This window comes from Micromys minutus, assembly GCF_963924665.1.
Source record: "Micromys minutus genome assembly, chromosome: 31".
Lineage (NCBI taxonomy): Eukaryota > Metazoa > Chordata > Mammalia > Rodentia > Muridae > Micromys > Micromys minutus.
In genome coordinates this window covers 21,626,328-21,653,336 of record NC_137966.1, presented here as the reverse complement: position 1 = coordinate 21,653,336, position 27,009 = coordinate 21,626,328, and the positions used below count along the sequence as shown (strand labels likewise).

The following is a 27,009-nucleotide window of genomic DNA, read 5'->3' as shown; positions in this document are numbered from 1 at the left end:
ACCTAGCATAGGAGGGATGGAAGGGGAACCCCAGTGCAAGCTGGTTAGTCAGGCTTACAATAGAACAGCTCCTCCAGTAAGCCACACACATACATCAATGTGGAATATATACACCCAGTGACACTACACACAAGAGAAAGCAAGCTGTGTCTAGAGGCTAACAAGCCAAAGGGCTCTTAAGATGTTAAATCATAGTTACGGAGCAATTAAAGAAAAGAAGAGTAGAATGTATAGTTAGGGCTAAGAGATGGCTTGGTGGTTATGAACAATTGCTATTCTTACAGAGGATGTGAGTTCAGTTCCCAACACCCACATTGGCCAGCTCACAATTGCCTGTAACTCCAGTTCCACAATGCCCTCTCCTGGCCTTCTCATGTGGGCATGCACATGCACACATGTGTACATATAATAAAAAAGATATTTAAAGTGCACGGTGAAGTCAGGTCTGCTATAGACACAGACTTGTCTGTGAACCATGATCTTGAATGAATGTTTTCCAAAGCTGTCCTGGGCTGTCTGTTGTCCATCTTTCATTGAAAACTTCAGAGACAGCATTCAATTCTGAGCCCCAGCACCAGTCTTTAGCCACCAAGGATCAATCTATTTTCTCTTTTTCTTAAAATTGCTTTGCCTGCTAAGGACCTTGATGGAGGTGGAATTGTTTGTAGCCTTTGTTCTGTCTTCTTAGAGCATAACTCATTCCTATTATAGGTGACACGCATTGGTATCTCACAGTGGAAACCAAAGGCCAATATGTAGCTCTACTTCGAGTCCTGGGGATCGAACTCAGGTTGTACGACTTGGTGACAAGCACCTTTGACCACTCTGCCGATTTTGCTGGCCTCTGTTAAGGTTTTGAACTCAGCAAAGGCAGTTGGGTTGGCTGGTGTCCTTGGCCAAGATAGCAAATTGTTGCACTTTTTCCTGGACTAGCCGGTTATTTGCCTTGCAAATCATGAAGTGCTAGAAACGGCTCTATTGTTGTTGTTATTATTATTATTGTTGTTGTTATTATTTGTGTGTGTGTGTGTGTGTGTGTGTGTGTGTAAGCAAGTTGTTCAATAGTAGTTGCCAGAAGTTGCAGTGAGATACCCCAACCTCGAACCTAACTCTGAGAGACCTTGGAAACTAGGAAGGGGCAGGTTTCTGGTGAGTCGGGTGTTGCCTATGTTGTCTGGTAGGATAAAGTTCCTTAATGGGAAGCATTCATGCCAAGATGTTTTTGTTTTGTTGTTGGTTTGAGTCCTGGCTGGCTTGGAACTGGCCTACCTACCTCTTAACTCTACCGCCTCTGCCTCCCAAATTCTGGGATTAAAGGCCTGTACTACCACACTCGGTCACACCTCCCACCACCACCCCTCGTTTTAAAATTTATATTTAAATGTATATTTAGTAAACCACCACACCCAAACACCAAGTCAACTAGTGCTTTTTCTCTTCTTCAAATTTCTAGTATTGAAGAAAAGTTCGCTTTTTAAATATTTGACGCCAAAAGACTTAGAAAGGTAGAGGCAGGAGGATCAGGTGTTCATCAGGTACCCTAACAAGTTCCAGGCCAGCTCGGAATACCCGAGACTCGGAGGAGACAATGTGGCTAACTTGGGCTCCTAGCGAGGAAATAAATGAATGCTGGGGTAGGTGAGCGCTGAGAGACTACTACACTGCCTTATTGGATTTGGGGTGCAAAAGAGTTAAGTTTCCCACGTTGTTGCCCGTTGAGAAACCCGGGACAGGTTAGGGGCCGTAAAACGCCGCCGCGCCTCGGGCTCCTCATCGGGCCCAGTTCCCGCGAGCACCCTCCCCTCGGCCGGAGCCCCAGCGGGCCTGGGCTGCGCCCCGCCGCCTTGCAGAAGAGACCCGGGCGCCTCGCTCACAGGGCGGGCGGCGGGCGCGCGAGGCGGGTGCTTCTCCGCGGCGGCGGGCGGGCCGCTCCCTGCTCCGCCTCCCGCTCCGCCTCCCGCTCCGCCCGCCGCCCGCCCTCGTCTCGCTCGCCCCGCTCTCGCCCCCCATGCGGATGTGACATTTCACGCCGCCGCCATTTTGAGAGCGAGCTGAGCCGAGCCGAGCCGAGCCGCTGAGCGCCGTGTCCGCTGCCGGAGCACCGACGACTACGCCGAGGAGGCGGAGGCCTCAGCGTCCCGAGCGCGGCCGGCCCGTCACCCGCCCGCGCAGCCTCAGCCACCGCAGCCAGCACCCGGGCCCACAGGCTCGCCGCGGCCCGCCGGGCCTCCAGCCTTCCGCGCCCGGCCCGAGGCGGGGCTGACTCCGCGGCCCCCGCCCGGCCGCCCTCCGCCCCCGGCCAGCCCGCGGCCCCGCAGCCCCGGCCCCGGCGGCGGGAGGCGGGCCCTGCGGCGGCGGCGGCGGCGGCAGCGGCGGCCGCAGCGAGCGAGGAGGCCGCCCGGCTCGGCCTGCCGGCCGTCCGCCCGCCTCGGCGCCGAGATTGGGCGAATCGCGAGCAAGTACGTGCGCGTCTCCCTGCCGCCGCCGCCGCCGCCGCCGCCCGCCGCGGGCCGCCCCGGGGCCGCCGCCACCGACGACGCGCGGGAGGAAGAGGAGGAGGCCGCCCCGCCGCCGCCGCCGCCTCGGCTAGCAGCCGCCCGCCCGCCGGGCCCGCAGCCCGGGCCTCCGGCAGCAGGGGAGGCCCAGGCCGCGGCCGACATGAACCACCAGCAGCAGCAGCAGCAGCAGCAGAAAGCGGGCGAGCAGCAGCTGAGCGAGCCCGAGGACATGGAGATGGAAGGTGAGGCCCGCCGCGGGGCCGGCGCTTTCATTGTGGTCCGGGCGGCCCCGGGAGCCACGCGAGGGGCTCGCCATCTTTAACCAGGCCGGGCTCCGGGTCCGGCCGGCGCTCCTGCCTGGCCGGGGCTGCACAGTCATGCGGCCCGGCGGGGGGTGGCCCTGGACCCCGAGTTCGCGCATTGTGCAGCGCACGGGCTGCTGGGCACAAAGCGCCGGAGTTGTAAATTAGGACCGAGGTGTGTTGGCTCCGTGCACCCAGGTTGGGAGGCGGGCCCCGGGGACCGTCCTCTTTCCGGGGTGTGTGGCTCCGGCCAGGCTGGTTGGGCCTGCTCCCCGGCCGCTGAGCTGCGGGTGGGGGCGGGTGCGCCAGGTTCACCTGCACCTGCTTCTGAGTGCGCCCCCGGAGATCCTCCCCCCAATAACTTCTAAGTCAGCTGCCCCGTGTCGCGCTTAATTGCGGAGACACCTGCAAGGCGCGCAGCTGCCCTCAGCCTTTGGACTGCCTGGGAGGGAGCACTCAGGTCCGCCTAGTTTATAAGTTACCTGGGCTTGTGGCGGAGTTTGGGTACCTGGCTGTAGGTGGTGCCGTCCACATCCGGCTAAACAGTGTGCTTGAAACTGGAAGTTCCGCCGCACACGGCTGCCTACGGCAGAGTCAAACTAGGTTCTGGAGGTAGCTCGGTATTCTACCGGAGGCGCCGGAGTACTGAGTCTCATACTGCTTGTAGATAAGAAGAGCCTGGCTATCAGGGTTTGGTGTGAAAGCGCTTTGGAGGGAAGGGACTCTGGATCCCACGTTATAGCCTTGGCTAATACATTTATTTATTTTATTTTGGCTTGGTACTTAAAGTAAGTGAAAACAGTATGCTACCTTACGTGCCTTAAAGGGGTCAGCCAGGCAGGAATCCTAGTGAATGGGCACTAGAATGGACCATTAAGTGGCTTGTTCTCACTTTCAACCAGAGATGGTGGCTTTCATAAATGAATGGAGGTGCTTAGGAAGTTGGGGATAAACTATTTGTTCTGCGCGGTGTGGATAGGAATACTGACCCATGACCCCCTTTTAACTTGATGCTGATTAGTGGGTATCAAGCAACTGCCTGACCATGCAGCAGATGAAAAAGGCTCTATCCAGTGGGTCTTATCAACGGCAGCAATGGGGAGGGGAGAAGCTGAGTTCCTGCCAAGGACTAGGCTATTTCTCTTGGCCTCAGCAAGTCAGTAATTTCACAGTGTCTGGTACGTGAGATTAAACCAAATCGCTGATGGAAGTCATTGCTGGGAGATTAGTGTATTCCTTTTATGCTGTACTTCATGCACTTCGAATGTGGTGAGTTGTATTTGCATTTGCTTCCTTTTCAAACGGCTTCAGGTGGAATCAAAAGTTCCAGTGTGCATCCCTGTTTCCCTTTCAAGTTGTCATCACTGCTTAGAGGGCTTGTGTACTGAGAGTAAAACTGGACATCTCCGGACGGCATGTCTCTGTATCTGAAAAATGTCTATGTCCAGAAGTTTTGCTAAGAGATTAAGATGGTGGAACATCGTCATGAGGCTTTACTCCATAAAAATCGTGCAAGCGAGCACAGGAGTTAGGTGGTCTTGAACTCCTCAAATAGGGTACTGTGCTGTTGTCAGTTAGTATCAGGAAGAATAGATCATTTCTTCCAAAATCCAGAATAGCTGAATTGAGAGTTATCAACTTTGGTAGGCCTCACAAGTCTGGCTCCGGATGGGATCTGGATGGGGGCTAATGACATGTAACATCTTTTGCCTGGATTTGGTAGAGCCAACATCTGGAAGGGGGTGGGTTCTAACCAGTTTGGGAAGGAAGGCTTTGTGAGGCGTATCCTGTGTGCCTGCCCTCTGGGGCAGGGTGGTTTCGGTAGAGAGGGAGGCTGGGAGACTGGTTCTGTTGGTTGTAGTTTCCCCTCATTTGCTGTCCTGCCTCACTTTATTGGAGTTACGTTTCTTTCTTGATTGACTGCACAGTGCTTGTACATCCACTAAAGAATTGGTTATTTTTGAGATGTGTTATGAGTGGTGAGGAACGTTAGGAAAAGTATGGGGAGAGAAAATGAGGGACAGTTTGCTGGTGGTGTAACCACAGGCCTGCTGTCTGTAAGGCCTGAAAAGCAACTTGCTTCTTGTTTGGGAGGTGGAGGCAGAGCCTCTAGTAGATCTGACTGGGGGTCAATTTATTTAACAGTTTATTTATTGTCTAGTTTCACTGACCCATTATCTGAAGAGGTGGCTTACATTTAAGACAGACAATTTGGTCTGTCTGTTCAGTTGAGGACACACAAGCTTTTCTGAGGCTTTGTTTGCCCCACAGTAATAGCCCTAACAGGAGAATGTGCTGTTCCCTGGTGTAGCACTTCTGCACCTCGAGCACTGCTTTTTTCAGAGTGTAGTACCTGAAGGCCAAGTAAATGGACAGACTCTTGTGGTCAGGAGCAAATTGTATGGTCACTGCAGCGTCAGTAGAGTTGTCCCCAGACTCTGAGGGGTTTGGTAGTGGCCAGCTCATTTTATATCTGTATTGGTAGATGGAAAATTCAGGACACCTTTTTGCATGTTTATGAAAGGAAGGTGAGTTCTTGCACATGCCCACCAGCATAGCCTGGTTGTGTGACTTTGTACCTAAAACAGGTACCCAGATGATACTGGTTGCAGTTGGTACCCAGTGATCCTGTGAGGTTAATCACATTCCTTAGGTAGGCTTGGTTTGTGGAAGAAATCTTAAGTTTTGTTTTTATATTCATTGGTGTTTTGCCTGCACACATGTCTGTGTGAGTGTCTGGATCCCTTGGAACTGGAGTTGTGAGCCACCATGTAGGTGGTGGGAATTGAATCCAGCTCCTCCAGAAGAGCAGCCAGTGTTCTTATTCCTCTGAGCCATTTCTCCAGCCCCAGTGGAAGAATTCATGGTAGAGATTAGAGTGAGCATCACCTCAGAGAATCCAGTAGAGGAGTAATTAGTTCAGGCCCAGAAATGTGTCCCCATGATGCCAACCAGTTGGGTTTGCTTGATGCAGAGTTGCTCCTTTCCATGGTGCTCCCAGTCTGTCTTCTCAGCCTGCCTGCCTGATGGTTGGTGTCTAACCACAGTCCAGGGATAAGAACACTTATAGGGGAGAAAGTGTGCCCCTACCCTTGCTTTTTATGTTTTTCCTGTGGAGTTAGTTTTTTGGGCAGGCAGGCCATTAGATTAGTTCACAAGTGGGGTAGTCCTATGGCAGATTTGGGCAGGATTTTATTGAGAATTTGTGTTTAGTTGCTATGTGATCTCTGCCTGTTGCTTAAGCCATTGATGCCTCAGTTTCTACATCCTAGGAAAAAGAGGTCATGCAAATCTGCCAAGGTTGTGCTGAAACCTGTGTCACCAGGCCTGTCAAGGACAGGCACAAGATAGAACCACAGATGTGAGCTGAGTGTTGGAGCGATGTGGGCAGACTTGGAGTTGAGGAAACATACCAAAGGCAATGCATGCAGAAATGCCTGCTTGTAATTATATCTTGGCAGAATGGGGGTAGGTAGGGAGTAACAATATCAGTTCAGACATTGTTACTCCTGAACCCCTGAGTGGATCAATCTTATTTTTTAGGTAGTGTTGGGGACCAACTCCAGGTTTTCCTGCCAGCCACACAGACAGTCTGAGTTACACCCCCAGATTTCCCTATACCTGTTTTTTGAGCCAGGTTTCATGCAGCTGAGACTGGTGTTGAGTAAGCTTCTGCTCTTTACCTCCCAAGTGCTGGGACTCTAGGTTAATGACCAGCTAATTCCTGGTATTGATGTCCTGTAGTAGGGATATGTAATAAAAACGAAATGGATGGCAGTGGCTGCTGCTGCTTGGTGCCTGGGGACCCTTGTTCTGGAGGTCTGCAGGGCCAGCCTTTAGATACCTTACCCGTTACCACTGCCATGAGGCAGGATCTAATTGTAGCACAATCTGGGCTTGAACACCCTGCAAGTGCTGGGATTACTGGTGTGCACCAACCCACAGCTGCTTTATTTTTGTAGTGTCACTCCTAGTGATTGAATACTAGGTGGTGGAGGCAGGGAAGACAGGTCACCAGGCCTCTAGACTTAGGAAGAAGCCTTAAGTTCTTGTCATATTCCATTATCAGGTTTTCTAGGCACTATCTTCCTGGAACTTTGGCAGTAGCTCTCTTCATTGTCTGCTACTGCCAAACTGGCCGTCTATGGGACCATTAGCCCTGCCCTATGAAAAGGAAGGAAAGTGGTTCATAGCACCAATCATAGCTGGGCAGGAGGTAGATAGTCCCTATCTTGGGAGGCAGAGGCGGGAGAATCACAAGTTCTGGGTGGTTATGGGCTACATATTCAAATTTCCACTTGGTATCCCATAAAACAGCAAAGGCGATCTCAAGCCCTTTGGGTGTCACTGCTCCTGAAACACTTTGCAGGTCATCTCAGTCACAGCCCCTGGAAAGGAACCACTGGGATCTTTTGCTCTACCTACTTGTCAGCCATTGGTATGCCCTTGGATTGTTCGCTTGGAAAATGACCATCTCAAGTTTCTTTGGATTTCAGGAGATGAGCAGGACTGAAATTTTTAAGGAGCTTAATTTGGACAGTAGAGCAGAAAGCTAGTGGCTGGCGGGACACTCGTTATGAAAGAGGGTGCAAGAACCATAAGGAGTTGTGATAGTTGCTGACTCCCTTTCATTGCCTTTTACTGGAAGTTATATAGAGAAACAAGCCCTTTCTGCCCCCCCAGCACCAACTAGGGCTTTCCTAGACCATCTATCTGTAAGGTCTGCTGAAGGCTTTTGATGTCTCCTAATGATTGTAGTTTTTAGAAGAATAAATACTGAGCCTGAATATCACTGCTCATTCTCCAAGTAGGAGTAGAACTCTGGAGAACAAAGTTGTAGGTACAAGGGTATTTCTTTACAGTGGCAAATGTTCAATTTCACCTGTTTCATTCTTGCTATGAACTAATTGGGGATTTAGAAAGTTGGAAGTTTTGTTTTGTTTTTTTTCTTTTTCTTTTTAAGATTTATTTTTATGTATAAGTACAGTGTTGCTGTCTTAAGATACACTAGAGGAGGTCATCATATTTCATTACAGATGGTTGTGAGCCACCATGTGGTTGCTGGGAATTGAACTCAGGACCTCTGGAAGAGCAGTTAGTGCTCTTAACCGCTGAGCCATCTCTCCAGCCTGGAAGGTTTTCATGCACAGATTAGACATGCCATGGCCAGCAGGGAGTCACAGTTAGCCAGAAGTCGACCTGGCGGAGCTTGAGAATTGAAGCTTCTTCTTGGAAAGTCAGTTACAGAGTTTTTTAGGACAGTACACTGCCCTTGGCTGGAGCAAGGTGATGGATGCTCAGAATAGACTAGCAGTGACCCAAACAGGAAGGGAAGAAGGATGCCCAGGAGAAGCCTTGTCCTGGGAATCAGAGTGCTTGCACTAGAAAGAAGGGTGGCAGGGTGGTCTGTTGTCAGAGCTCGGGCTGTGTACCCAGCCTACCTAACTCTCTTTACTTTTTTGAATTGAATTCTTAATTCTTGCTCAACCCCCGAGGTGAAGGGTGGAGATCACTGCTGAGACACCGTTGTTGGTAGATAGAGGCCCAGATGTTCTGTCAAATAGCTCATGCTGTCTGACAGTTGCTTCAAATCCATTGGTGTTTGAAACCTGGGAGCCAGCTGGGTGATGTCCTAGTTTCAAGCTGATGGAAGGGTGGACCTTCATTCTTCTGGGTGACTGAGAATGAAAGATTATGGAAGAGAGCTCTGTGTGGTTCTTAGGCATGCTGCTGACTGGTAAAGCCTGAGTCCTCTCTTCTGATCTCATACCAGTGGCTAAGGTTCCTTGACATTCTGTGCTGGAAGAGCAGAAACTTAGGTTAGGCACTAGCCCCAGAATATGCTGTCTGGAAGGGTCTGTTCTGATAAACTGAGCTCTGAATAAGTTGTACAGTGTGGCTTCTTCTGTGTTGTGTTACACCCCAGATGTAGACACAGGTATTTGGGTATCAAACTGACTCTTCTACCAGCAGCCCATGGCACCTTCAGAAAAGGTTAAGGAGGCCTCACCAAAGAAAACACCTGGCACTTCTCTGTGCCATCTAACAACACTAGACACTGGCTGTAGGCCACTGCCTGGGCTGTGTCTCATTGATACCACTTTGGGGAATAAATAACATTTGAAGAGTCTTAATTGACCACCCCAGCAGTTTGTTTTAAAATAAAAACATGTAGCAATTGGCATGTGTGTGCCAGCTTAGGTAAGCACCTCTCTTCAGAGTACAGGGTGGGCCTGTGGGAGTCCTTACCTCTTCCTCTTCTGTGACCTCACAAGAGAGAGTTTCATCAAGCCAAGGACACTGGTGAAAAGTTTCTGAATACTTTTACTGTGTTGTTTTTGCTGCAGTTTTTTCCTTTTGGCTATTTATTTATGGGGCCCTTGTATGTAGACCAGGCTGGCCTTGAACTCATAGAGACCCACCTGCCTTTTTCTGCCTTATTTCTGGGATTAAAGGTATGTGCCACTATACCTGGCTGTTTTGTATTTTCTAAATTTTTAGTGTGTGGCAATCATGTGGAGGTCAAAGGACACATTTGTGGAATTGGTTCTCTTCCCGTGTGTTTGTGTGAATGGAACTTGGGATGCCAGGCTTGCACATGGCACCTGCCTTGATGCAGTGAGCTGTCTTACAGGCCATGGGTTAAATGCCCTAAAATGCTCTATTTTGGGTGTGTCATGTTTGGGATCAGGCTTGTCACAGTGGCTGTGGAAGCAGTTCTTCTGCTTTGGCCTTCCTGCTGAGATTACAGATGAGTGCCACCACACCAAACAGCTATGTTAGAAACCCACTTTCTCCCCAGGTGAGTCTGTCTTTCCCCTGTGCTTCTGAGAACTAAAGGCAAAGGGAAATAAGCTTACATTTTGTCCTTGAGGCTCCCTCATGTAGCCCTTGAAGTGGGCTGCAGTCTCTAAACTTTGCTGCTAATGATGACAACAAACAAACTTGGCTTTATTTACACTTTAAATTTTGAAAGAAGGTCTTGTTTATAGACCAGGTAGGATTTGAACCTGTAGCACAAAGCTGGGATAAGAATGAACCTCAGCATCCAGTTTTCATTTTTATATTCTGACAAAGGGACTGTTAAAAAAGACCCTTAAGAATCCAATCACATACATAGCAGCTATGCAGGGCATTTCTCTGGTGATGGAAATTTGAGATTTTTCAAATGTTGGTAGCTCTGCTTGCTGTGTGCAGATCAGAGCACATCACCAGCTCTGCTTTATTGCAGTGTTAGCTCAGTCAGTTTGGTGGGATTGAATTCTTGCTTAGATGTTTCCAATGACATTGAAGTTACAGTAAATGTTGGAAAATATCTATTACATCCCAGAAAAAGCAGTGAAAATTCATCTATAAATGGTTCTCAGACTGTAGAGCAGGGCAAATCAGAATGTAATGGGTCAAGATTTTTTTAGTTTTCCAGTGCTGTGGCTAATACTGTATAGAAACAATTCAGCCAAGTCTCAGTTTATTAGCAAGTTAAGAAAACATAAGGTTACATTTTAGCCATTGTATTCAGAGTGAACAAAATTGGGGAAAAATAATAAAACTGGGTTGGGCATGGTGATGAACCTCTTTAATCCCAGCACCTGGGAGGCAGAGGCTGGCAGATCTTGGAACTCAGGGCCAGCTGGGTCTACATAGTCGTCAGTTCCAGGACAGTCAGGGCTACGTAGAGAGACATTGTATCAAACAAAGTAAGTGCAGAAAGCACATGTTTAGAGGAAATGTTTATAGGCAGCAGGCACAGTGTTATTCTCCTTTCCCCACTAGACAGACCCCTAATGTGGATGGGGTATTTTGGAAGTGTTTGGAAAGGCATGTATCAGAGGATGCTTCTCAGAGTCTAAATAAAGGGCTAGTGTGACTAGAGGTGGGAGACTATTTGATATTTCTCACTCTCACTAGGGCGTACAGTGAGCAGAGTAGCATTTCCATCCCCTCAAAGATGTTCCCTTTAATCCACAGGGCCAGTAAGCTTGTCAAAACCCCTTCTGCAGATGTGATTAATTAAATTCAAGGTGCCCAATGGTACCACCATATTGCATTGTTCAGTGGGCTTAGTGTAATTGCTAGGGTCCTTGGCATACAGGAGGGAGGGTGGAACTGAGTTGGCCTATGCAAGGATGTCAGCAGCCTTCCTAGCTTTAAAGTTCCTCACTGGGTGCCTTCAGGAATTTGGACAGGACCTGGACAGGTGGGGTATTGGCCAGCCACACCTTGACTATAGCCAGGACCAGTAAGGCTACTTCATACTTCTGATTTCTATAAGTTTGGGCAGTTGGTTCCAGCAGACAGGGAGTTGGTGAGGTCTGAGGTAAGTCGGAAGCAGTGCGAGGATGATGAATGGATTCAGGGCCTCAAGGCCCTCAGGAAACCACAGAAGTTTACTGACCACATGTGGTGGACAGGCGGGATACCAGTGGGCAGGTCAGGGATGGGAAGTCACTCCTATAGCTCTGAAAAGTAGGGTTTTTGTTTCTGTTTTTATGTGTTGAATCATAGAAACTAGGGCCTAGGGTCTGGGGAGATGGCTCAGTGACTATTTGTTCCAAAATCATGAGGATCTCATCCTCAGTACTTGTGTTAAAAGTCTAACTGCAGCTGTGCACACCTGTAATTCAGTACAGAGGTAGTGGAAATTGGAAGTTCTAGGCCAATTAGTTTTGCCGAATTGGCAAGCTCTGTTTAGCAGCAACCTCAGATCCTATCTCAGAAACTAAAATCAGGACAGTGAGAAAGGCTGGGAGGTGTCGGCAGAGAGGTAAAGGCAGTTGCTTTCCAGTTTAATCTCTGCTTGAATTGGAAACCAAGTTAAAGTAGATGGAGAGAGCACGCCCCAAAGTTTCCTTCTTAGTTCCATGCCTTCCTACGTACCATGTGCACATATAAAATAAAAGCATTCACAGTGGGTATTGACCCCTGGCCTCCGTGTGCATATGTTCATATCTGTGTGTTCATTCATGGCTGCGTTCACACTTGCATATAGCAAACCACAAAACTCAGGACTAAGCAAGTAAAGGAACACCTCACACAACTACAGCAGGAGGAAACTTCCTCAGAAGTATATTTTGTTTTGTTTTTGTGTAAACAACAACAAAAGCCCCAAAACTGGCTGGCTTGATGACTTAGTCACCAAGCAGGATCCTGAGTTTGATCCTCAGGAGCTACATGGTGGAGGGAGAGAGAATAATTTCCATAAGTTCCCTCTGACTTCTGCTGTCTGCTGTTACCACCTGTGGGCCTACTTCAAGCACAAATGAGTAAATGTAAGAAAATTATGAGTACACGTATGAAGTTCAGATGACAACTATAGGAGGTTCTGTATGTGTGCAGCTCCCCCTCTCTCCCTGCAGGGTTTCACTTTGGCTTCATGGGCACTTTCTGGAACTCATTATGTGGACTAATTGGTTTTGAGCTCAGGTCTGCCTTTGCCTCCCTAGTGCTTTGGTAAAGGTGTACAGTACCACAGCCAGAGGTGGTCTCTATTTCAGCAGGCTTGCTTCTTGCTAGCTGAGCTGGCAGCTTTTGAGGATTGTATCTTCCCTTCTCCCTGTGGGAGCACCGTGCTGACAGGTGGGTTCCTGAGTCTGACTCTGGGATTTTGGGGACTAAGGAAGTCATGCTTTGTATGCAGGAGCTTTACTAACCCACCTAGCCATCTCACCAGCAACCAGTTTTGTTTAGCTCACCTATAATAAATGCCTGTTTGTTTTTGTAGCATTTAAAATGACTGTCCTCTTTCATTGAGTTCTGCTTGCTGAATATCTATTGCCCATTCTGTCATCTGTTTTATCTTTCTAGTTAACTGGAGACACACTATTATCATACAGCCCTGTCCAGGCTAGCTTATTTGTAGTGCAGACCTTCCTACTAGGTCTCTGGCCTTCTCCAGTCACAGGTGTGCATCACTGTGTTTTATTGGGTTGAGTCCTGATAGTCTGCATTTGGATTCCCTTCTGTTCTTCAGGTTCTCTAAGACAAAGGATCCTTGTCAACATTACATCTTGCTTATTGCACCTGCTCAGTGGCCCTGGTATTTTTAAAATGCTCTTGAACTAGTGTGTGCTAATGTGGTATAAGCCCGTGTAGATGTGCACCTGTGTTGAATGCCAGGCCAAAAGAGGTCCTTGGGAGCATTTCTTTACCACTTTCTATTTATTCCTTTGAGGTATCATCTCTCTGAATCTGCTCTTGCATTTTCTCATGTAGGCTCAAAACCACCAAGCCCCAGTGAGCCTTTTGTCTCCTCCCCATAGGGCAACTGGAATTACAAAGTGTGTACTTATGTTCCTGGCTTGTTTGCTTCCTGGGTGCTGAGATCCAAACTCCAGTCATTACAGTTGCACAAGTGCTGTTCTGCTGGACCTTTTCTTCATCTTCTGTCTGTCTGTCTGTCTGTCCGTCTGTCTGTCTATCGTGCCCCCTCCCCACCCAGTACATCATGTAGCATAGGTTGGCCTAAAGCTTCTCTGTGTGCCCAAGAATGATATTGAGCTCCTGATTGTCTTGCCTCCTCACAGGATTTCATTATCATTCACTGTTCACAGGACGTGTAGTCTCTGACATTGATTCCTGAAATGTATAATTTAGGGGACCATGTTTGCCATGTTGAGCTTCCCATCTGCGAGCCCTATAAATCTCCTCGGTGATTTGACCTCATTGCTAGTATTTGTGTGCTCTGTGGACAGTCTGTATTTCTCTCTCACCTTTGCTCTGTAAATTCAATTGTGCTACCTGGGGTGGCTTCCTTTCACTTTACATTGAAATCTGACTCATGGTACCTTTGGGCACTAGGTTTTCAACCCTTAAATGAAAGAAAGGATGCTGGGGAAAGTCTCTAAGGAGAGGAACCTGGCATAGTGGAAATTTGTGTGGCCATCATGAAAGTGTTAAAGAAATTAATTTAGATGGCTCAGCCCTTAAGAGCACTGACTGTCCTTCCAGAGGGTTCAATTCCTGGGTTCAATTCTCAGCAACCACATGGTGGCTCACAACCATTTGTAATGGGATCCGATGCCCTCTTCTGGTGTGTCTGAAGACAGCTACAGTGTACTCATATAAATATAATAAATTTAGATTTCATGTTAGAGATTGCTATGTCTTAGCCAATAAAAGAACTTAAAATCTTTGCTTATTTTTATTTACCTTTAGTTCTTTAAGACGGGGTTCTAACTAACAGTTGTAGGTCAGGCTGGCTTTGACCTATCTGCTTTTGCCTTCTGAGCTCTGGGGATCAGGTATGCCCACCATGCTTGCCTGTGTATTTTGTGGCAGCACTTAACACTCATCCCTAACAACCTTACAAATAAATGAGACGCACACTGCTTATTTTATTTGACTTTGACAATTATTGGGGGGTAACCTCTAATCTACTTTTCTAATTGCTGGCCTGGCTACTTCCCCAGCAGCATATCCCCAAATACTGCTATTTCTCTTGGCCATGTGCTCATAGTCCACCATCCTTCACGGGAGCTTCCTCCTTCCTTCTCCTTGCACCTTCTTTACCTAGTGTCTTTTCACCCACAACCAAGTAACTCAAATCCACCTACCTCTAAATCCTCCAAAGTTGCCTGTAGTCAGTTTTATCAGTAGTTTTAAATCAAGGAACAAGGTTTGTGAAATTCCTCAACAACATTGGTTGAAGGTCTCACTGTATGTAGCCTTGCCTGTTCTGGAACTTGCTTTGTTGACCACACCGGCCCAGAGATTTGCCTGCCTCTTCAGCCCCAAGAGTATCTATCTGTATTATAGGTCCTTTTGTTGGAAAGGTTTGTTTTTTTTGTTTTTTTGTTTTTGTTTTTTTGTTTTTAAAGATTTATTTTATGTTTATTGAGTACACCGTCACTGTCTTTAGACACACCAGAAGAGGGCATTGGATCCCATTACAGATGCTTGTGAGCCACCATGTGGTTGCTGAGAATTGAACTTGGGACCTCTGGAAGGGCAGTCAGTGCTCTTAACGGCTGAGCCATCTCTCTACCTCTTGTTGGAAAGTTTTGTTACATCCTTTTTACTCTAACTTCACTCTTTAAACTAGCTTATCTTTGAGTGACTTTGAAAGGAAGCTAGGTATGAAAGGAAAGATGTTGCTGATTCCAAGGTGTTAAAGATCTTCTAGGCCACAGATAGCTCTGGGTGCCTGCTGTGCTTGCTCCTGTCCTGAGCTTGCAGGGCAACCTAAGGAGGGTCTTGACTTAGTTAATATTTTAGTTGTAATTTGGTACTGATACTGTGTGTGATCGTATGTGCAAGTCCACGGTTTTATAAGGCTACAGACTCACTGGGGGGAAAAATCCAAAGCAGGGAGCCATAGGGTCAGAGGGAAACTGCTTTTGGTTTTTGGGGGGATTTAGGCCCTTTCTGTGCAGGGACAGCCGGTGTGCACTGGGCATCCTGTTCCCCTGGCCACTCCTTGCTGCTGCAGGTGATGCCTAGCACTCCTGTGTACCTGCTTTCATGCTTATGATCCTCCTTGCCTGCATGGTAGTTGGTGCGTACCACAGTTTAGCAGACTTGATTTTTGGAAAAGCGGTACAGGCATAGACAGCGGCTCCTTAGTACTTTTCAGTTCCCACTGCAGTGTTCATTCAGACCAGAGTTTGGAAGATACATTAGGACAAGGATCTCCAGGGAACACATTTCTACATGATAGTGTTAAACTGCAAGCCCCAGTTTTATTTAAGGAGTATAAATTACATGTGTCTTTCCTTGGGGCTTCATTTTCATGTAACTAAATCAGGGCTCTTTTAGACCATAGAGATGTTGTTTTGTAAAATGGGGTCTATTTCTAGCTTTCAGGGTCCACTGCCTTTAAACCTGTGTGGGCATTGGGCTTCCTACTTTATCAGATGGGTACGTGGAGCTACATAGCCAGTGCAAAAACCCATGTCAGAGCACTTTAGCTTCATGAGGTTAGTTGAGACAATCTTGAAAGGAATTCATAGAGTGACTGGCACACACCTCAAATAGAGGTTCATAGGGTGGGGTGAGGGCAAAATGGTCAGTTTTTATCTAGACTTTTGCAGAACTAGTATCTTAGAAGGGATCTTTTGCTTTTGATGGTCAAGACAGACAGAGGTATGGGCTTTGTCAGGGCCATGGTGTCCTTTCATAGTGTGAGTGGATTTCTCTCTATCCACTGGGGAACCTGCTGGGAGAGAGCTCTTAGAAGGTGATTGAGTTCGCCTTGGTCCTCCAGAGTTGTGGTCCTGTTTTTCTCCAACCTTGCTTTCTGCATAACTCTTGTTTCTGTTCCTTCTGTGGCTTACACTAGCCAGCTGCTGTGGGTTGTTCTCACCAGGGACCTAAGGTACAGGACTAGGCTGTGTGTTGTATCATTATAAGTGGCCAGATAACCTTGTCCTTAGAATAAGTATGCAACTGCATCTCCATCCAATGGCTGATTGATGTGTGCAGTGTAAGAGTGCTGTTTTCATGAGAAAAGTGCCTACTGCATCCTTGCGTGTGCAAACATGAGAGAGCCTGGAGGACAGAAGGACTGTCTGTCATCTTTCAAAATAAAAAATAATAGATCTGAACAGAAATGCTCTGGGAAGCTTTATTTGTAAGACTCCCACAGATGAGCAGAGGGGTCACACTGTGCTTTCTTTTCATCCCTTCTGGAGGTGAGAAAAAACATTGTTGCATAGTGTAGAGCATTTATGCAGCACTATTAATGTCAGAGGATCCCCACCCACTCCCACATATATATTCCTGCTCCCTACAGACAGGGTCCTACTAATATAGCTCTGGCTATCCTGGAGCTCACTATGTAGACCAGGTTGGCCTCAGAGAACTCTCAGGAACTCGGCCTGCTTTTGCCTCTAGAGTGCTGGGGTTAAGGTGTGCACTACTGTGCCCAGCGTAAGATCCGAGGGAGCATTGCCAGGTCATGGTTATAAAAGTACAACAGGTGGGATGGAGAAGTTGCTCAGCAGTTTAGTGCTGTTCCTCCAGAGGACCTGAGTTTGTCGCGGTTCCCACTTTGTCGGTTGCCAGTATTTCAGCTCTAGGTGTCTGATGCCTTCTTTCCGCCTCTGACTGAGGGATGGAGTACACACATACAAATAATTTTTAAAGAACTCTTTTGAAAGGGTCTTTCTCTGATAATGGATACAAATCTACTCGTGTGATAAAATTATACAGACTCAATAAGTCAGTGCTGAGAATCATGTTTAGGATTGGTGGATCACTTCTGGACCAGATGGACAAGGACCTAGTGTTGTTTGCAGTAGGGGAAACCAAGAAAAGAGTAACAGAGTCTCTGCATTATTAGCATCTCATAGTCTAGCCTTGGGTCCCTCATTTTCCTTTGTCTTCTCTGCCCAGTGCTGGCCACCACTGAACCATGTGATTCCAAAGTATAGAACCCAGGCCTCCATGTATACATGGCAAGATCTCTACCAACTGAGCCGTAGTCCCAGTTCAGTACAAACTTTTTAAACGCTTCTATACCTATTTAAAGCACTGTTCACCTTCTCACAAGTCCCAGTGTGACTTTAGTCAGCCTGTGGTTATTACTGAGAACCTGCATACCTGGTACATAATAGTTTTAACTTGGCCCACACTGGGCTAGCGTTCTCTTGCTTTGTCACACCCCAGGTCCCTCTGACTTGATTTTAAAACTTGCACTCTACATCGTGTACCACCATGGTGTTGGTTAGTGAGATAGATGTTTGTGTTTCTTTACTGCCTCTGCTCCAATCCAGATAGCAATGAGAGAGTGAGAGAGCTTCTATGTCCAATATATCCAGGGACATACCAGAAAGGAGTGTTGAGGGAAGGAAGAAAGAGAAACATACACAGACACATACAAAAACCAAGATCAGGGGGACTGGGTACTCTGGGAATGGCAGCATCCCAGCTTAGTGTAGTATATGTATGTGGTTCAGTATATTCAGAGAGACAGGATATGTACGTACATACATGCATACAGACAGACAGCTGAATCAAGAGGCAGGTTATGGTATACAGCTGAGTGCCAAGGAAGCTGGCTCAGCTAATCTTGGTTAGGGGGACAGATTTAGGGCTGTAAATGGGATGGATATTTTGGGCATCTTCTGTGTACACCATCAACATCTGTGTGTGGACCAGAGGAAAGCTGGAGAGCTTTGTCATCCCTTCTGGCCTCACTATTTGTGGAGGTAAGGGTGTTTTGCCATTTTCTACATAAGCCTGAGGCTGCGGCCTTTACATTCATTTCCTTGGAACCCCACACACTCAGGGCTTCTTCTTGTCTTCATATCTCTTGGCATCTGCTCCCTTCTAGCACACTTGTTCACTGTGGGACACTGTCAGGGAGTCATCCATGTTTCAGTGGGTGAAGGTATTTGCTACCAAGCCTTGCTTGCATTTATTTGATCCTGAGTCCCACACAGTAGGAAGGAAAAGATCAACTCAGGTCAGTGTCTGTTCATGTACTTGACAAGGCCTACTATAGACTACCCCACACTGTATCAGTTCTTTTCCTTGCTTTTTAGGTCTGAGGACTTAGTAATTTAAAAATTTTGGAGTCATTGAGACTTACAGAGAAGCTTCAGAGTTGTTACATTTCCCTTTATCTCCCATCAATTCACAGATGTGAAATTGACCTTATTACCTACACTTCTGCCCACCTATTTAAGGCTGCTTTTGTGGCATCAGTGTTTCCATAAATATCCTGGTCAGATCTTCATTTTGCCTTGTCTTGGCTTTGTTGTTGTTGTCGTCCTAAAAACAAGAATTTTGCAGGATGCTTTAAAAAAAAAAAAGAATGTTGGGGTGTACAGCTCCTGGAGATTCTATGCATTCACTCTGCTGTGGACGACAGAACCTTCCCTCTAGAGCCCCCCAGACTCCCTGGGCTACAGAGCCATGAGACATGGCTGGGAACTACAGGCTTGGGCAAGAAGGTGAATGAAGACTTCCACACCAATACCAGCATAGCTCAGCTACCCCTCAAATGATTGGGGTTGTGGATTAAGTAATATCGGTCTTAAGATATATATGCAGAATAATCTATACCTTCCCCTAACCTCCCTTTCTCCATTTCTGTGCCCCTGTCCTTTAAAATCTCTCCCCCACTTTCCTTCCCCCACTTTTTATTTTTATTTATTTATTTTGGTACTAGAGATTGAACACCAGGCCTCATGAATGCTCTAGGCAAGGACTTTAACACTCAACTGTATACCAACCCCTGTTTTGTTAAATACTTTGTATTAAGTAATATGAACTGAATGTAATATTTCTTGGAGGAGGAGCCATGTAGGTAGAGTGGGGGATGGGGATGAAGATGTGCTGCTCTGTGATGTGTGACCTGTCCAAGACCTGAGGACTGGCCCCTCTATTGTTTGTTCTGCTTTGTAGTCCAGGGTGGTTTTTAGTAGGTGTTAGCACAAGTTGAGTCTGGAGTGGGGTTAATTGAAGAGATGCGTGTTGCTCTAAAGAAAGAGCTGGAAATTTCCAGTCAAGGCTACCATATGGTTGCAATACACAGATACTTGGTTAGCAGATTTTGGTAATTATTTGGGATATCGACTATGTTTTTTGCTCTATCCTTTTTAGACTAACACTTGAGATTCTTCTTCTGAGCTCTAATCTTATCAAGGGTTGAGACTAAGGTGCTAGTAAATTAGTGCTGCCAATTCCCATAGCACTTGGCAAGTGTTCTGTGCTGAGATGGTAGTCCTGTTATGACATCACAAATGGTAGATGGCAGGAAGCCTAGACCTCCCCAGAAAGGAGGAGGAAGTTTATTTGGACTTTGTAACTAGCCAAGCAGCTGGGTGGTTCTAAAAAAGAGACTTTTTTTTTTTTTTTTTTTTTTTTACCTTTTAATAAGCACACAAAATTAAACCTGATACAATGATGAAAAGTATATACCCTCTTCTGAGTGACACCCACTTTAGAATGGCAGTAGCTTCATCCTCTGCAGATGCTAGGGGCATACTCAGAATTGAACAAGAACCTCCTGCTAGGTTAGTGCTCTTATCACTGACACACTCCCAGCCCCAGGGACTTCTTTTCTAGCCATTCTAGCTTTATACATTGTCATTGTTAGCCAAATGATTCATTTTTTGTGATGGTTGTGTGTCAAAATTAATACTGGAGTTTTTGTTTGGCGAAGTAATGTTAAATTACTTGTAAAATTTCAGCTAGGGGCTGGGAGGAGAGTTCAGCAGGTAAATTGTTTGCTGAGCAAGCCTGGGGACCTTTGTTTGGAACCTTAAAATGCACACACCTGTAACCTCGGTGCTTAGGGCTGGGAGTCAGGGCAGGCTTGAGACAAGTGGATCCTGAATGCTCATTAGTCAGCCAGTCTAATGCAGTCGGTGAGAGTCATGTTCAGTTAGAGTTCCTGAGCCCCAAAATAAAACATGGGAAGTGAGAAGACAAATGATGTCTGCTTGTGACCTTTACATTATGCACTGGTGAAGGACTGACTGTTCACGTACCTACCCAGTCATTTGGACAGAAAACCCGGGAGTAAAACTCCTATGTACTATAAACAGTTCTTCCACCAGTGTGCGCGCCAAAATAAAGGAACCAGTCTTCTAGTGTAGTTCTTATTCTGACCCAAGAATGACCATATCTTAAGTTTTAAATGTTTGAATGACATTACACACTGGATATTCTGTCCTTTGGGAAATAGGCTTAGTTGGTTGGCCTGTTGTTTAGTAGCTTTCCGTGGTTGTTTCCAGCACTTGGCAAGACCAACAAGTGACCTTGTAACATTTTATAGCCACCTGGCCATAACTTTTCTACCTGTGTGGTGGGTTACTTTGGGTGTGAGTTGGGCTGTGGCTCTGAAGAGTGCTCTACTGTAAGATTCTACTTTCTCCTTGGATCTACCAGCTGTAGATCAGCCCTCCTTAGTGGGGGAACAAAAGCTGTGACTCAGCAGTCTGATGTTGTAGCCCAGGGAATCTGCTCATTTCAACCACAGCGTGGCATGTGGAAGCCATAGCTTTTTAGAACTCAAGTTTTGCATAACACAGTTTGCTAGGAAAGCACCCAGACCAGCACAGTTTGTTTCAACAAACAGCTTTAATTCTTGAAAACTGAAACGACCCTTTTTCAGCTGCAATCTGAATTATTTTGTCATATTTGGATTTTAGTTAATAATGTTTCAGGACAATTGTAATTTAGATGTTTGGAGAGTGGTTTATCAGGTTAGTATTTGACATGAATTATGTTTAAAGGCATTTGTGATGGAATCAGACTACTGCCAGGTGTAATTGAAGAGAATTCTTTAGGATCTGACACCTCCAAACGTGTGTGTGCAACAGACTGGTCACTGTCACCTAACATTCTGTGAGGCTCCTGATGGACAGGTCAAGTAGGAGTAGGTCCTTACACACTTGAGGAATTGTCAAGGAAGTAAATGATACGCTCTGCCTATGTCAGCACACAGCTCTCCCAGATTTATATTTGTGATGTTTATTTTTGAGACAGGGTCTCACTTCGAATTTCTGGCTGGCATCAAACAGATCCACCTGTCTCTTGGGATAAAGACATGAGCCACCATGCCCAGTTCACATATGTGTGTGTGTGTGTGTGTGTGTGTGTGTGTGTGTGTGTGTGTGTGTGTGTGTGTGTGTATTGGTGAGGGAGATCTTGGGGCAGAGAGCTTGAGAAAACGTGAACAAATGTGCATATGGTGGATCCATGGAGCTCAGAGGACTGGGACTCTGTAGCACGCATTTTAAACATTGACCTTGGCCCTGCTCAGTAGCAGAGAGGCTTGAGTGTAAAGCAGTTTTTGAAAAATAAACAGCATATGTGGAGAAGTTAGTTTGTGATCCTTTTAAACACAGGCAACACTAATAGAGTGTCTCAAAGCTTTTAAAAACTTTGAAGGGTGATTTGATGTCAGTGAGGGAATCAATGGAGGTCAAAGATTCTCAAGCTCACCCAGCAGCTCTGATTTTCTAAATTTTACTTAGACAATTTAGACTAGTTAAACCAGCAGAGTCTGACTAGCTCCTACAGAGCCTTTGTCACTTACTGATTTGTCACCTGGCTGGCACTTGGGGCCCAAGGCAGGTATTGTGAGTTCTAGGCTGGCCAGAAGATGGCCTTTGAAGACTTCCAATATTCACATCCCCTGAACCCTCATCCTAGAGATCGTGGGCCAGTTTTTTAAAATGTTTGTTTTTAGACATAGCATCTTATAATACAACTGTGTGTTACGAACCTGTGATTGGAAGTGATCTTCAATTTGCTTAAGTGTGGATAGAATATATTTCTATTTTGAGAGTTTTGAGATACAGAGATGGGGAAGCAGGAGTTGTTGGAGAGTTTTCATGCTAGGCTAAGAGCCAAACAGCCGGAGGAACAGCTTCAGCTCTGTCCATGGTTCTGAGCGGGAGCACACTCTGTGTGTGTGTGTGTGTGTGTGTGTGTGCGCGCGTGCGCGCGCACGCGTGCTAGAGCAAACGAGAGAGAGAGAGAGAGAGAGAGAGAGAGAGAGAGAGAGAGAGAGAGAGAGAATGAGAATATGTGGTATGTTCTTCCATGTCTGTCCCAGTGTCCATCCCCAGTAACAGTGATATTTGGGATTATGAAGGTCCAGCACACAGCTAGTTAGTTAGCTAGCTATTCAGAAAAGCATGCCTCCTTCAGGTAGTAAGACCGATATTCTGCTGGAGGTATTTGTCCTGGCAGGGAAAAAGCAAAGCTCCTGGACAAGATGGCAGTTTTTGTGGAATTGACCTATTTCTCTGCAATCAGTGTTTAGGAATAGTGTGCAGGGGCTGGTTTAACCCCAAGATTAGCCAGATGTGGTGGCTCCAGCTGTGGTCTGAACATCACAAACCCAAAATTCATAGTTTTCCTACCCAAATTTGTTTTCACATGTTTAGTGAACTCAAGTCTGTGTCGTTAAGGTTTTTGTTCAAAGATTTTTTTTTTTTTGGGTGCGTACGCGCGTGTAGATCAGTATATGTACGTGTGAGTACAGGTACTCTCACGGTTCATTCAGATGTGGACATTATATCCCTGGGAAATAACTTACAGGCAGTTGTGATCCTGTTTTGGGAACCAAACTCAGGTACTCTGCAGATGCAGTGAATGCTCTTAACCTCTGGACCTCTGAGCCATCTCTTCGTTTCTGGGTTAAGTTTTATTTTTATTTTTTTCAGTGCTAAGTGTGGGACCCAGGATCTTTATGCATGCTAGGCAAGAGCTCTCCTAGGACCTACAGCCCTACCCTGGAGGATTACATTTTAATTAGTAGGAAGCTTACTGCAAAATGACTTTCCATATCAATTATGTAAAGGCCCTTAAATCTAAGCCATTAGCCATTACAGAATAAAAGTAAATAAGAAACAATACACATAAGCAGAGCTTTCCTTTTATTAATTACAAATGAAGCAGATTATCATACATTGTGGCCAATATCTGTCTGCCTTTAAACTTTTAAAAACTTGTATTAGTAAATGTAAGAGTTATGATACAGTTAGAATTTAGTGACTACAAATTATCAAGCATTAATATACTCTTTCGTATCTAGTCCAACTGTAAAGATCAACTCACGAGTTTCTTATTTTTCCTTAAAGCTGGAGATACAGATGACCCACCAAGAATTACTCAGAACCCTGTCATCAATGGGAATGTAGCCCTGAGTGATGGGCACAGCAACACAGAGGAGGACATGGAGGATGGTAAGTACTGCTCACTTACTCACAGCCGTGGGGCACTGTCAGAAATAACACCCACCTGTAGTTTTTCCTTAAGTACTTTCTAGTCTTTAAAGTAGTTAGTTTTCAGGTTGTCTGAGGGCAAGTTAGGCTCCTATTTTTGTTTTGAATTTCAAGATTGTGTAAAATTTCAAGGTAAGTTGCTTTCTCTTCAGTCTAGGCAAGGGGGTTCAAATCCAGAGGTTTATAGTGAGTGGGTATCTGCTCATACCCACAGGTCTCCAGCCGCTGTTAGCATTCAGGGTGCCAGGGAATTTTTCTTTTCCCACTTATTTGCAGCAAGATGCTTCCAGGCATTGGGATCTGGTTTTCCCCCCGCATCCCACTTGTGTGTCTTTATTAGTCTTATGATCGAGAGCGCCTCCCGCCTCCAAGTGCTGGGCCCCACACCTCCTCTGTTTTCTCTGTAGCCTCCATGTGGAAAAGCATATGCATATGTACATGCATGGGCATTTTGTGTCAGGGATCACTTTTTTCTTTTGAGAAATCTTTATATCATCTTAAGAGATGTAAACATTTGCAAGCCAAAGTCCTGAGAAGGGAGCAGCCAGTAATTTTATGCGGCCCCTGGAATCTTGCAGTGTAATATGAAACCGTGTTCTGTACAAGCATGTCCATCAATCCTCATGAGGGTTGTGTCCTTCCCAGGGGAGTAACGGGGCAGTTGAAAGAAACCATCAGGCACGGGCTGCACCACCAGAAGGACTGCTGTTCAGACCTCCTGCCAAAAGTTCAGCCTCCATGCGAAACTGCAGCCGCAGTTGAGAGTTCTCTCACAGTGCGGTTTACCCCTGGCAGCTGGCTGAGGCAATTTCTGAGGAAGGTAAAGAGGCGTGGGCTACACCCCGCTGCTTTGTTCCCCGTGGAGTGCGCTTTCCACTGTAGATGAAGGGCATCGGTGTGGGTGTGGTCTTATTGGTTATTGGGCGTTTGGTGATTTCTCTTTGGACACCAGAGATGCCAGGATCGTTTCAGAGAGGACATTTGGGAAACTGGCCAGGCAGAATTGCCCAGTGTGCATTTGGGGTCAATTGGAGTTGTATGTAGAACTGTATGTAGCCAAGCCCACCCCATCAGCTCTCCCAGTGTAGCTTGTTTTAAGCAGTTCCTCTTATTAGGTGTGTAAGGAGACATAGATACAGTGAGTTATTCTGTGTATTAGAAGACACCAGTGTTTCTCACTAAACCCTACCTACTTCCTCCCTGCAGCCATTAATAGACAACCCCATGTCTCTAGACATTGCTCTTAAAGAGCAAAGTGTCTCCTGGGGGCCTGGGTGGCCGAGATTGAACCATGGTTAAGAGCCAACATCATCTTATGTTAGGGTAAATAACACTGAGTTTATAGTACTAAGTGCTCACACTTTATCCCAAGATTTGAGAGTAGCAGTGGCCCTGCTTGGCTTCTCAGGTGGGGACGCAGAGCGTCAGTCCTTTTGGTTTGCAGTTGGAAGTGTCTTCAGCAAGGGCTATACCTGGGCCTGTTCGAAGCAGGGCATATGCAAGGGAGGGTGGGGCTCTGTTTTCTGGAGCAGATCTTAGGGTGAGCTTTTTCCAGAAGAAATGTGACTGAAATGCTGATGTAGGTTGTATGTGTCATGTGGACAGGGTCAGAACCTTGGGAAATTTGAGGAGCTCATCAGCTGTCCATTCCCGGGGGTTTTCTTACTGATCCCTTAGACTCTGGCTTTGAACCCCTTTACTTAGCTCTTTTAAAAACATTAAACTAGGATACATGATCTAGAAAACATTGGGTTGAGGCCAATTTGTAACCAAATGATCTGTGACTTTATTGTGTTCAATAAAGAGCCGTCTCTTGTGTAAGAACTTAGGTAGTTTGACAGTGCAGACATTAATGGAGGACATGTGTAGCTGAGGAAGAGTATTTTTAAAGTGCCTAATTAACAAACTAACAGGATGGACAGACTTTAGAGCTACTTCCTTATCATATTTATTTTTATTTCCTCAAATAACACTTTTCCTTAGATGACTACAAGAAGTTTTAGAGCAGACACATGGGCTGTGCAGATTCAGATAGAACTGTGTTAAATTGTAGGTCTCTGGAAACAACCTGTTCTTGTGATGAGCTGACCTTCAGAGTTTGTATTAGAATGACTAGGATGTCGGAAGGTTTGAGAAGGCATCCATCCCTCTAGAGTCATCGTAAGGAGACATTAGTCCTGTCAGTGCTTTCCCTACAGAGCCCACTCCCGTGCACCACTGCATTGGCTCTTGGGCAAAGGCCGTTGCTAGGTTGGTCAGTCTCGAGGAATTCCCTCTAGGAGGGTAATCAGCAGGCTTTTAGTGGATGGGTTTCAGGTTTCTCTTAGGCCTTTCCTGTGGCAGTTTTAAATTCTCATTTATCCTGCTTGTTTGAGCACCAAGGGCCTTGTTCATCATGTCAGCTGCAGGCTGGCTCTGATTGGATTGTATCCCTGCCCTCAAGTTATTCACAAGAAGTTTCAACTTCCTTAGCCTGTTCTAAGAATGTGCCTTCAGTATATATAATGTAGAAATCCAGTATGACATAAATGAAGCAAACTAGCAAATAGGGACCATGGACAGTGCCAGGTTCTCTTTTAAAAAATTTACACATTAAGGTCAATGTCCACTATTCTTACTTAACATTCAAAGAATAATTTGGCGATTTGACTGTGTGGCATGGAAGAACAAAAATATTGTAGTCTACTCCAATTTTTGTGGGAATAAATGTGATCTTACAAGTCTGAATTGTAAGGACGGGCTAGCTTTATTATAGAGTGCACCATCACTGTTCTTGGTGTCTCCACGGATGACATTTGTAATGTCAGTATGCCTCAGTTTCCTTATCTGTAAAGTGAAAATTCATGCTGCTCAGGTGTGATTTGTATGTCCAGTGAAGCATGTAGTTAACTTTTTCTGCTAAGTCCTTTTCATAGAAGAATTCATAGACAGAATTCTTCTCCCTTCAAGCAGATGCAGGAATATCTGACCCCAATATAGACTTAGGTCAGTCATCAGCACCCTGGCTCAGCTTCCTGGAGCTGCTCTTCCATTGTGCTCCTGCCCTGAGTGAGCCAGGATGTGCTTGGTTACAAAAAAAGGGGTGAGGGAACTAACTATGAGAGGCTTTGGTAAAGATACCCTCTTGTGAGGACTGATGGACATGTTTTCTTAAGAACAGACCCAGGTAGTTGCAAACTTCTAGCAACTTTGGAATTTCTAGACCAGATGACCCCACAAACCCATGTTGTACAGTTTGGAGATGAAAGGGTTATAGGGCTCTATTTTAATGGCCTTCAGCACTCTGGGAATTTAAGAGGGCAGGGCGTCTCTGTTAATGAACATACTCCTCATAAATCTAGTTATGCATGGTCCTCTGATTATGTTCTAGGACCCAGTAGCCAGGGAAGTCAGTGCCTGATTCTGTGAGGGTGGGGAGATGGCCCTCAGTTTCTACCAGTCAGGAACTGCTTCCTCTTTGTAAGACAAGCACAGAAAGTGATTCCTTCAGAAACTTCTGCAGCCCATTGGCTAACTGTGGCTTTT

General features: G+C 46.1%; 1 protein-coding gene across 2 annotated transcripts in view; it reads left to right on the top strand.

Moving 5' to 3' along the window:
* Positions 1-2,056: 2,056 nt before the first annotated feature.
* Positions 2,057-27,009, top strand: part of USP7 (ubiquitin specific peptidase 7) — a 48,231-nt gene continuing 23,278 nt past the window's right edge. For both annotated transcript variants that reach the window (XM_080942004.1, XM_080942003.1), the window contains exons 1-2: positions 2,057-2,740; positions 23,341-23,445. In XM_080942004.1, coding sequence (XP_080798130.1) covers positions 2,659-2,740; positions 23,341-23,445 — 187 coding nt within the window. In that variant the 5' untranslated portion in view covers positions 2,057-2,658. The remainder of the gene's footprint in view (positions 2,741-23,340; positions 23,446-27,009) is intronic.